The 12,440-nt window shown below is 42.9% G+C and overlaps 1 protein-coding gene across 2 annotated transcripts in view; it reads left to right on the forward strand.

The window, feature by feature from the left end:
- Positions 1–12,440, forward strand: part of CA10 (carbonic anhydrase 10) — a 387,282-nt gene that overhangs the window by 356,521 nt on the left and 18,321 nt on the right. For both annotated transcript variants that reach the window (XM_080680847.1, XM_080680848.1), the window contains exons 6-7: positions 8,058–8,153; positions 11,752–11,824. In XM_080680847.1, the coding sequence (XP_080536973.1) occupies positions 8,058–8,153; positions 11,752–11,824 (169 nt within the window). The remainder of the gene's footprint in view (positions 1–8,057; positions 8,154–11,751; positions 11,825–12,440) is intronic.

The following is a 12,440-nucleotide window of genomic DNA, read 5'->3' on the forward strand; positions in this document are numbered from 1 at the left end:
GAATCTATAGATTGCTTTGGGTAGTATGGACATTTTAATGATGTTGATTCTCCCAATCCATGAACATGGTATGTTGTTCCATCTGTTTATGTCTTCCTCTATCTCTTTTTTCAGTGTCCTGTAGTTTTCCACGTATAGGTCTTTTACCTCCTTGGTTAAGTTTATTCCTAGGTATCTTAATTTTTTTGGTGCAATGGTAAATAGGATTGCTTTTTTAGTCTCTCTTTCTGTAAGTTCACTATTGGTGTATAGAAATGCCATAGATTTCTTGGTGTTAATTTTGTATCCTACTACATTGCCGAATTCATTTATTAAGTCTGTTAGTTTTCTGATGGAGTCTTTCGGGTTTTTTATGTACAATATCATGTCATCTGCAAATAAGGACAGCTTTACTTCTTCTTTTCCAATTTGGATGCCTTTTATTTCTTCTTCTTGTCTAATTGCAATGGCTAATACTTCCAGTACTATGTCAAACAGGAGTGGTGAGAGTGGGCATCCCTGTCTTGTTCCTGTTCTTAGGGGAAATGGTTTTAGTTTTTGCCCATTGAGTATGATGTTAGCTGTGGGTTTATCATATATGGCTTTTATTATGTTGAGGTATGATCCTTCTGTTCCCACCTTGTTGGGAGTTTTTATCAAGAAAGGGTGTTGGATTTTGTCAAATGCTTTTTCTGCATCAATTGATATGACTGTGATTTTTATCTCTCAATTTGTTTATGTGATCTATCACGTTAATTGATTTGAGGATATTGTACCATCCTTGCACTCCTGGGATAAACCCTACTTGGTCATGGTGTATGATCTTTCTGATGTAGTGCTGGATCTGATTTGCTAGAATTTTGTTGAGGATTTTGGCATCTACGTTCATGAGGGATATTGGCCTGTAATTCTTCTTCATTGTGTTGTCTTTATCTGGTTTTGGTATTAGGGTGATGCTGGCTTCATAGAAGGAGCTTGGAAGTGTTCCTTCCTCTTGAATTTTTTGGAATAGTCTGAGGAGGATAGGTTTTAGTTCTTCCTTGAATGTTTGGTAAAATTCTCCTGTGAAGCCGTCTGGCCCCAGGCTTTTGTTTGCCAGAAGCTTTTTGATGACTGCTTCAATTCCTTCCATAGTTACTGGCATAATGAGCTGTTTAGATTCTTCCTGACTGAGTTTTGGAAGATTGTATTTTTCTAGGAATATGTCCATTTCCTCCAGGTTGTCCAGTTTGTTGGAATAGAGTTGTTCATAGTATTTTTTAACAATCCTTTGTATTTCGGTGGGATCTGTTGTTATTTCACCTCTTTCATTTCTGATTTTGTTTATTTGGGTCCTCTCTCTTTGCTTCTTGGTGAGCCTGGCTAGAGGTTCATCAATCTTGTTTATCCTTTCAAAGAACCAGCTCTTGGTTTTGTTGATCTTTTGTATTGTTTCTTTGGTCTCTATGTCGTTTATCTCTGCTCTGATCTTTATTTCCTTCCTTCTGCTTACACTGGGCTTTTCTTGTTGCTCTTTTTCTAACTCTTTGAGTTGTAGGGTTTGGTAATTTATTACCATTGTTTCTTGTTATTTGCAGTAGGCTTGTAGAGCTATGAACTTCCCTCTCAAGACTGCTTTCCCTGTGTCCCATAGATTTTGGATTGTTGTGTTTTCATTGTCATTTGTTGCCATGATGTTTTTTATTTCTTCCTTGATTTCTCTGGTAACCCAGTCATTGTTTAATAGCATGCTGTTTAGTTGCCATGTGTTTGATTTCTTTGGTTTGTTTTTATTGTAGTTAATTTCCAGTTTTATGCCACTGTGGTCTGAGAAGATGCTTGATATGATTTCTATCTTCTTGAATTTGAAGAGACTTTGAAGTTTTTTATTCATCTCTCAAATTTAAACTGGCAGTGTTGGCTAACTATGGACTGCCACCTGTTTTTGTAAATAAAGTTTTATTGGAACCCAGCCACACCCATTCTTTTATATTTTGTCTATGGCTGCTTCATATACAAGCAGAATTGAATAGGTGTGACAGAGACCATACAGATAGCCCACAAGGTTGAAAATATAGGGTGTCCCTAAACTGTATACACACTTTAACAGCTGATAATCCACTTAATTGTCACTCCTTTTCAGATTTAATTGATTTGAAATAATGGGTGAAGCCAGACTAAGCTTGGAACAAAGAAAATTTATCCTAAAGTGCCACTGAACTTTTTTTTATGAGGATACATAAAAGATAAAGTTTACGATACAAAACTGGCAACAGTCACGAACTGCGGACACACAAATACTGAACAAAATGATTGTTTATGTTTGCGATTCCATTGCTTCACATTATTATAGTAGCAGTGCCTGGACCAGAACAGTTATCAGTTTAAAAACAGGTGTTGACAAAAAAAAAAATTATTCATTTCTGTAGATTCTTTTAAATTTTGAAAATGAACTACATGTTAATAAACACTGACTTTATAATAATTTAAAGTGTGTATACTTTTTTGGGGGGTGGGGGCACCCTGTATGTACTATAAAACTCTTTACAGAAAAGCCTACTGCCCTGTGAATTATAAGGATGTGTTTCTCTCTACAAACTCTGACTTCATCCAGTGCCTAGAATGTACATGTCTGAACAGGACAAGACAAGTCGGAAATATACCCAGGTTATGAACAGCTAACACCTTCCTTAAGTTTCTTTGGGGAACAGACTCAGAGTGAGGACCCAGAAGAAGGGGCTGCATATACCTAACCCCTATGCCTGTAGGAGCTGAAGGCTCTATCTCTACTGCTCATATAATAAATTATAGACAATAAAAACAATAATCTATATATATAAACCCTAAGTGACTGGCCGACTGGCCAGTAGCTATGACACGCACTGACCACCAAGGGGAAGATGCTCAATGCAGGAGCAGAAACTATAGGCATGGAAACATGGAACAGACTGACGAATCTCAGAGGGGAAGAGGGGAGGGAGGGCAGAAGAGATTCACCAAAGATCTTATATGCATACTAGAGGCCCGGTGCATGGATTCGTGCACCAGTGGGGTCCCTCTGCCTGGCCTGTGGGGATCGGGCCAAAACTGGCTCGCTGGCATCTTCCAAGGGGTCCTGGATTGCAAGAGGGCACAGGCCAGGCTGAAGGAACCCCACTGGTGCACAAATCCTTGCACCAGGCCTCTAGTAGCTAAATATTGAATGAGTACTACATGCCAGTCCCTGGGCTAAATTCTTTATATATTCTATCTCATAAAATCATCCCCACAATTCTATGAGGTATTTAGTATTAATTTTCCTATTGATAAAGGAGAGGTCTGCCTTGCCCAATGGTATGCAATGGTGAAGCCAGGCTTTGCAATCCACATAGCTCAGTGAGACATTGAGTTTCTGGGCTCCCATTAGAGATATCCTTAAGGATTCCAGGATGTTCCCTTACCAGTTCAGCCAAGTACCTTTCTCTCCCTGCTGCCAGGGCATTACATTTTGTCTTATTATTGACAACAAGTATGGCTTCATTCATTTACTTAACAATTATTTCTACCTTGCTACACAAATATGTGCCAGGTACTCTACTGGGTGTTGGGGACATCCTGGGAACTAATCAGAAACAGTTTTGGGGTATTGGGGACATCATGGGGCCAATCAGAAACAGTTTTTGTGTGGATGAAGCTAAAAGTCTAGTGAAAGCGAAGGACATTAATCAGTCACATAATAAATGTTGAGGTAAAAGCGTGATCTGTGTTTCAAAGAAGAAAGGCACAGGATGCCCTGAGAGTGGGTTACTGGGATCTCTCTCAAGAGGTGACCCTTAAGCTCAGATCTAAAGGAGTTCATAAATTAGTCAGGTGCAGGGGAGGAAAGGGTGTTCTAAGCACAGGGAACAGCATATGCACAGGCTCTAGGAAAGGAGGGAGCATGGTGTGTAAGGGAGACCGAAAGAAGGTCACTGTGGCCAGAGCACATAGAACAAGGAGACTTGGTTGGAAAAGTGGGGGGCGGGGGTGTCACACAAGGCTTGTGCTCAGATTTGATGCAATGGGAAGTGACGGGGGTGTTTAAGCAGGGGTGGGTAAGGTGGTGGCCTTGTGGCTCCGAAGGCCACATGTGGTCCTCTGATACAATACTCTCTTTCTCGAGCTCACCAAGAGACTTCAGCTAATGGAGCATCATACTGAGAAAGACAAACTGAAGTGTGCACATCAGGGTCTGAAAACACAGCTGGTCTCCCTGCCGAGGGGTGAGGGGTTAGCGAGCAGCAACCTGGCACACCCTGGGAGTCACCTCACTGCCACAAAGTGAAAATGCTGTGAGGCCTTCACGCCAGAGGCTGCTCCCAGCCTCACTGGTGACAAGAACAGCTTGCTGCCGACTCAGAAGCTTGCTTGCAGCAGGTTTGCTCATTTGATGAAGATGAGTACTTACCTTTTAACTTGAAACCTGTGTTCCTGGTCACCAAAGACGGATCTTTGTCAGGCTCCACACTTCAGTTCTGGGACACAGAGAAAGCTTCGCCTTTGATCCTGAGAGAATTCTAGGCATATGGTAAACACAGTTCTCCATCACCCTTAGAATGGAATCCAGACCCCCTAGCTTAGCCTGCCAGGCTCTCTGTGGTCTGGTCCTACCTCCCCGTTAGACTTCAAATCAGACCACACTCCCTCACTTAGTCGTTGCTCACTAAACATTGAATGAATGGATCTAGGAATGATTACATGATCTTGGGCAAGACACAGCCCTTCTCAGATTTCAGTTTCTTCATTTTTAAAAGAATTGGCTGGCCTGGGTTTTCTCTAAGGCCCCTTCTAGAATGAAGACTATGCCCTGAGAGAGATGTAGAATTAGGATTCATTCAACAAACACTTGCCAGCATCTCCTTTTAAGCCAAGTCCCATGACAGATACCAGGGATATGATGATGGAGATCCCTGCCCTTGAGAAGTGTATTCAAAATTAGAGATAGGTCCTTGTAAAGAATTGAGGTGAGGCAGTGTGTTCTGGGATGAGAACGCAAGGTGTGAGCTAGTGCCACACAACGTAGAGTCACCTCAGGTCACGCAGAACTTGGATACAGAGAAAGACCTGAATCATGGTGTCCGCCACATCTGAGCACCGTGAAAAGACCAAAATTATGACATTTCTTCCTCTAAGGCAGCCATTTCTCAATCTTGCATTTTCAGAAATCTTCTCTAGGAGTACACCCATCTAAATTGATAAAGAGTCAAGATTAAAAAATAATTTCCAGTCATCCGGGTTTAGCTCTTTCACATGTAATTCCAGCTAGACTAGCAGAAGTCCTTGGGGTGTTTCTTTAATGAATAGCTAAACTTGGTGTTTCATCAGCATGTCATCATGAACCCCGAAGAGTTTGCTCTTGCAAGCAGTATCAACATTGTCCTCCCTGCAGTCTCAGTTGCTTCACGCACTTGCTCAGATGGTCAAACATTCACTAATTGATCCCCTATTTCCTGTCAAACACCCAGATTACCTTGAGTAAGCCCCCCAGTTGGGGGTCAATTAAACTGCAGTTTAATGCTTAGCCAAATTATTTAACATTCTGCCTTTGGGAGGTTTGGATTTTAAAATATTACCTATAACTGGCAAGAAGTAATCCACAGACATCACTTTTAGAATCCAGCTGCCAATCTAATACTCTGCCTAGCCTCTGTGTGTGGCTGTTCCCCAAGCCCAATTTAAGGGCAGGACAAGCAGCGACCTCCTTCCCCCAGACCCACCCGCACCCAGGCACCTTGTGAGGGGTTGGTGGGTATTGGCTTGGCACCACTCTACCTGGCTGGGGAGGAGCAAAGGCAACAGCTACAGGCAGTGTGGTAGCCCCGACAAAGACCTGGAGACAGGTGGAGGGGGAGCAGCACCTTTTCACAGTGAAGCCCAGCTATTGGTGCTTGAACTGGTGCAAGTCCTCAAGCATCTTCCCATCTTGCCTTTGATGCCAAAGTTGTGTTCTGACAGGTGGGAACCAGAAGTCTGGCCATAGCCAAGCTGCCTTCTGGAGTCTTCTGGATAATTTTGCTTCTTTCCCCTCCATTTGGATGCCTTTTATTTTGTTTTCTGGTCTAATTTTTCTTGCTGTGACTTCTGGTACTTTATTGAATAGAAGTGGCAACAGTGGGTATCCTTGCCTTGTACTGGATCTTAGAGGAAACTTTTTCAGTTCTTCCCCATTGGTTATGATGATAGCTGTGGGTTTTTCAGGTATTACTTCTATCGTGTTAAGTTCATCTGTGCCTTTTTAAAATAGTTTTTATCACGAATAAATAGTGAGTTTTGTCAAATAATTTTTGAGGTTATCATGTATTTTTTTATCGTTATTCTGTTAATATGGTGTATCACATTGTTTTGTATATATTGAACCATCCTTGCATCCCAGGAATAAATCCCACTTGGTCATGGTGTATAATCCTTTTAATGTGCTGTTGAATTCGGTTTGCTAGTATTTTATTGACAATTGTTGTATCTGTGTTCATTAGGGATGCTGGCCTATAGTTTTCTTTTCTTGAAGTGTCTTTGTCTGGCTTTGATATCAGAATGATGCTGGCCTCATAAAATGAGTTTGGAAGTGTTTCCTCTTCTTCTTTTTTTTGGAAGAGTTTAAGGATGAATTCTTCTTTGAATGTTTGGTAAAAGTCACCTGTGGAGCTATCTGGTCCAGCTTTTCTTTATTGGAAGTTTTTTGTTTGTTTGTTTTGTTTTTTATGACTATTTCAATCTCCATATTTGTGTTCATTTGTTCAGGATTCTATTTTTTCTTGACTCAGTCTAGGTAGGTTATACATTTCTAGGGGCTTACCCAAATATTTTAAGCCCTACATTTGTATGTATGTGTGTGATTTAAAAGCACACAAAAAAAATCTAGAAAAATAAATTCTAAAGTGTTGAAAGTCATATTGTTTGAGCTAGGATTAGACAAAGGTAGAGGAGGGGGGTCTATCACTTTTTTTCTTCTCTATTTTTTATTTTCTTACAAAAATGATACATCTGTACTGTTTAAAAATCTATTTTAAAGCCATAGCCCTGTCCTAGCCGGTTTGGCTCAGTGGATAGAGCATCAGCCTGCGGACCAAAGGGTCCCACGTTCTGTTCTGGTCAAGGGCATGTACCTCGGTTGCAGGCTCCTCCCCGGCCCAGGCCCTGATTGGAGGCAACCAATCAATGTATTTCTCTCACATCGATGTTTCTCTCTGTCTTTCCCTCTCTCCTCCACTCTCCCTAAAAATCAATGGAAAAATATTCTCAGATGAGGATTAATAAAAAAATTTTAAAAAATAAAAAATAAAGCCACAACCCTAAGATGAGTCCAAGGAGAGATAATCATACCCATTTTTCAGAGGAAACAAGTGAGTCCCACGGAGGTGGGGTATTAGTCATGTGGCTCAAAATTGGGGGGAGGGGGGATTCATGTGACTATATATGTATGCTGTGTTACACAATTTTTTTTAAAGAAGAGGTTTTTTTAAGAAAAAATTAGGTAACAGGGAAAACCTATTTTACTGGAACACAGTTCCAGGACTCCTTTTGCCCCAGACTGCTGTTGCACAAGGGCCCAACAGGCACATTGCTGATCTTCTTGGAAGGAGGAAGAAGTTGAGTCCTACACAGTCAGATGACCTGGGCAGGCTGGTGCATTGGGAGCCTAAGCCATCAGCTCTGTCTCCATCAGGACCTGGCAGCTCCCTGCTCGCCCAGCAGCCTGAGGAGGATTTACTCGCTGCCATTGGCAGCTGTCGGTGCAGGACGTGGGCCCCTGCAGGGCAGTTCCGCTCCTAATAAGGGAAATTCACTTTATGCACACTTTAGGGAAAATGTCCTGAGATGGAGCCAGAGCCAGATGGGCACTGAGCTGATGAAAGGCATGATTGTTACCAGAAAACATTTGCAAATATGGATGGGTATTTTTGTACATGTGTGCATATATGTGTGTGCGTGCATTTTACCCACACACATCTCCTCAAAATCCCTTCGGTTACAATATTGTCTTTCCAGTTGTTCTGCAATATACCCTTATGTCGGGTGGATATGCTGTGCCTCACACATTTTAATGCTACACTGCTGTTCTTATTGTTTCTCCCTCCTTCCAGGTGCAGCTCATCCACTATAACCATGAGTTGTATACAAATGTCACAGAAGCTGCAAAGAGCCCAAATGGATTGGTGGTAGTTTCTATATTTATAAAAGTAAGTGTCTTGCATTCCTTTATTCTTCTCCTCTTGCCATTCCCACCACAATCAAGATACCTTTCCTCAGTCCTGCTGGATGTGAGACATAGCACAAAGGGTGGTGTGCGTGCCCAAGAAAACCTGCAGGCTGGTGATTTGACATCCACGAGATTTATGAAGAATGAGGTCCCTCTCAGCGAGACGCACACATGATGGGTTCCATTTCACAGCACCAGGGCCTGTCCGAGGGAACAAAAACAGTGATGGATCCAGGTGCCACCTTATGCAGAAAAAATCAGAACCAAGTAATAGGAGGAGAAGGGGTAGCTCACTGACACCCCACAGGATTAAAGCCCTGCCCATCCTTTGGAAAAAGAGAGGCATGTGAGATGTCCCTCCCCTTGGGCGCTGCACTAAACAGCTCCCTCCAGCTTCCCCACTATGGCTCTGGGCATCATCTTCTTCCCTCCCTCCTTCCCTCCCTCCTTCCCTCCCTCCTTCCCTCCCTCCTTTGTAAGCATCCCCTGAAGAAAACTAAGCAAAGATCACCAGTGCTGACTTTCTGACACTCTAGGGAGGCACCACATCTTCCTAGCAGTCAACAACAACAACAAATCTCCTACCAAGCCAGTTCTAATTTGTTAAAAGGTAATTACCATTAACATTTTTGACAGATGGAGAGAGAAAACAGGTATGCAAATTTAAAGGAAGAAAGAGACAAAAAAAATTGTCTTTTCCATTGCGGGGGAGGGGGGGAGGGCGCGGGGGAGGAAAAAAGCAATGTGTGGCATTTCCAAAAGTTGGCCATCACTGTGCCAACCCCTTGGGAAGTTTTGGCCAGATCGTTAGAGGAGGCACCCCAATCTGAACTTGGAATCTGATGAAGATGATCCAGCGTTTGCTACTCTGGGCTCTGAACAGAGTTCTGGTGATGACATAGCATTGCTCAGAAGAATGGGCATGGGGGCACCCCAGGTACCACTCCCTCATGCCCCCTGAAAGCATCACCCTCTGCAACAGGCACTTCACCTGCCTGGTCCTCCCTCTCAAGACTCCATGCCTCCCCTTAATTCCTCTTCCTCCCTGCTTAAAATCCTTTGGTCCTTCATAAATCTCATGGATGTAAAATCACCACCCCCGGTTTTCCTGGGCACACACACCACCCTTTGTGTTATGTCTAAGACCCACTGAGATTACTGATGAAAGTCCTGGCTGCCTCCCTGTGGGGTTTTGGGAGGAACTTGTGTCCCGGGCCCTGAGGTCAGTGAAAGAGGGGCAGTTTGGGCCACTTTGGCCCTTAGGGTGCTTCCATTCTTCCCTGGAGCAAACCTGAAGCTTTCTGGTTAGACCTCAAAGTAAGCCACAGCATTCCTATCTTTGTTCATTATAATCAACTTCCAGATGTTCCATGAGTTATCCCAGCTGTGACTAGTCATTCACTCACCCCAATGCACAGATCGAGTGTGGGACATGGGCCAGCCCTGTGCTAGGCGCTCGAAATAGAAATAAGTGAATAAAGCCCTTGGTCTCTAAGGGCACACATTGTTACTAGGCCTCCCTTCCTTGTGATCTTTCTGCCTCCCCTTCCCAGCTCCCTGCAGAGGAGGCAGGAATGAAAATGAGAAGCCCCACATCTAGGTCAGCTGAGCCCTAGAGATGTCACTGTGCCCAAAAGCTGAGCCATAGAAGGGTTGGAGTTGTTGGCTAAAAATAAGAGACTTGTTTATCTGTGGGCTTTACTTATCTCTGTCTCCTCCTCATCCCCCATCCTTCCCGTGACCACAGGGAGCTGAGATTTGGCTGTAATTGCTACTCAATCACACACCATTAACTTCCCACTTAAGCTCACTTATACCAAGTACATATTTTATCCTCTCACCCACGCAGCCAACACACTAGAGCCCACAAATCATCTGTGTGCACTTTGGAAATTTTTCAGTTATTTTTAAGCAGCTCAAAAGGGTCCAGTCCCAATGTTAGCACTACCCAGACTCACCAGGTACCAGGAGCCCAAGGCACTGGACTGTGGGCCATGGCACATTCCTTACCTGCCATAACATTATAGTTTGGCTCTCCTCCTTTTAGTGGGTACATCAGCCCACACCGGTGGCTTCGGGCTATCTTTTAAATGGCCACAGAGGATGGCAAAGCAGCAGTTGGGTTTGGTACGAAAGCTCCTGGGGTACAGCAGTGTTTCATTTGGGACTTTTCTCTGTTTGTGGGTGGGCTTTTACAAACACCATTGAGCATTGTCACTCACCAAGCTCCCCTTGGTGTGTGTCTCAACGCAACACACCCAGGAACGGTGGAAAATGAGAGACAGATGGTGGGAAAATAAACAGTCCGTGCTATTTCTAAACTAAAAATTACCTGTTGTTTATCTAATAATAATAATCACTGGCTGAATTTTTCCAACCCTCAGAATAAATCAGGTTTAAAATGTTGATGTGTCACAACATCCGATTAGTAGCTGAGACGTAAATTACAGAGCAGAGCTGAGCCAAGCGAGGTAGGAGAGAAACTATTAGGATGAACAATGCATCTCAGAAAAAAATGAGTAAAAAGTGGGTGCTAAGTAAACAGTGTCCACAGTCTCCAAATGGTGGTCCCTGGATCAAGCTCCTTGAACCTTGCTTTTTCTCCCAAAGAAGGAATTTGGAGGCCTAAAGGCATGGGCAACTGATCCCTAAACATCTGGTACAATGTTTGGCCCATAATGGATGCTTGGTAAATTTTTATTGAATATATGAATGCATAGATGGTTGGATGGATGGATGGCTACATAGATGCATGAATGGGTGGATGGATGCATGGATGGGTGCATGGGTAGATACATGGATGGATGGGTGCATGGATAGATGGATAAATGGATTATGCATGGATGGATGATTGAATGGCATGGTGTATGATATATTCAACTTATGCGATAAAGAGCAGTTACATAATAAGGTTGTCTATTACTCTTAGAGATTTATTTTCATCTCCTGACTCCTCTATTCTGTGTACTCTTTCTCTCTCACTCTCTACCTAGATTACAATCTCCTTCCTAACATGTCATTCCCTGCCTCTTGCTTAAAACCCTTTGATGGCTCCCCATTCCTAGTTTAAATTCTCTAGCATGATTTTCAAAGCTTGGCATGAGCTAGCCTTTGCCTACCCCTCTAGCCTCACCTCCCATACTCTCAGCTCCATCTACACCGAATTACATGCCTTAACATGGCTAGTTCTCCCATTCCATGTGTGAACAGGTCCTTTGTAAGTAATATGTTTCCTTACCCTTCCTCGTTTCCACACTGTACCACCAAAGCATTTTGTTAATTTCCACTCATCCTTCAAGACTCAGTTCAGGTCTTAGCTCCCAGATTCCCCAGGTGGGTGACTCTCTCCTAGCACTGTTCCTACAATATTATAGCCATTTATTTACTTATCTGTCTTCTTTCTCTAGACTGGGGTTTCTGGGAAATAGAGTATATTTTATCTCTGAATTTTCCAGTCATCATAGTGATTGGCATATGGTAGGCGCTCAAGAAATGTGAATGAACAAGTGAATTCATGGAAGCATTGTTTATCCTGAGATAGCACTATCCACTCATTAAAATTTTCTTTTCTACCCTAGGTTTCTGATTCATCAAACCCATTTCTTAATCGAATGCTCAACAGAGATACTATCACAAGAATAACATATAAAAGTAAGTTTGGTTCAATTTCTTATACAACAGCTATTCTATAAAGGTTAGTTCCGTCTGAAGGCAGAAAGCCAGAATCTATGTTCTCCAAGAGCCCCTTTTAGCTTCGTGATCCTTTGGTTCTGTAGAAAGTGACTCTGGAGAGTCAGAGTTGGCTAAGAAGCAGCCCATTTCAAAAACAATTCCCTGGAGTGTCTTTGTTATCCACGCCTGTCTAAGGCAATAATGATTATTATGAAGATGGTCATCGTTAATCCATGGATTGGTAATGAATCGGGGCATTCTATTTGCTGACAAACTCCACCATAGCAGCTAGTCATATTTGGGGCTTCGCCAATTATGTGATAGAAAAAGCATTCACATGGTAGTTTGCATCCAAACTCAGCACTTACAAAGCCTGACAGTGGGGCCAAGTCTCCCTCTGTGTCGCTGGGTCTCCCTTTCAGGTAGAAGCCAGGTGGCCTCTTTCTTCTTCCTCATGTATGATCCACTGATCTAGAGGACTCTGTCCAGTTTCCTTGGGTTTCCAGGGTGTTTAAGCCCTAGAATCTTTATGCAGAAAAGAGAGAACAGTACAGCATTGGAAGGAGAAGAGGGAAAAGTTGTCCCCAGAAATTGC

Source organism: Plecotus auritus (assembly GCF_963455305.1).
Source record: "Plecotus auritus genome assembly, chromosome: 7".
In the NCBI taxonomy this organism is placed as follows: Eukaryota; Metazoa; Chordata; class Mammalia; order Chiroptera; family Vespertilionidae; genus Plecotus; species Plecotus auritus.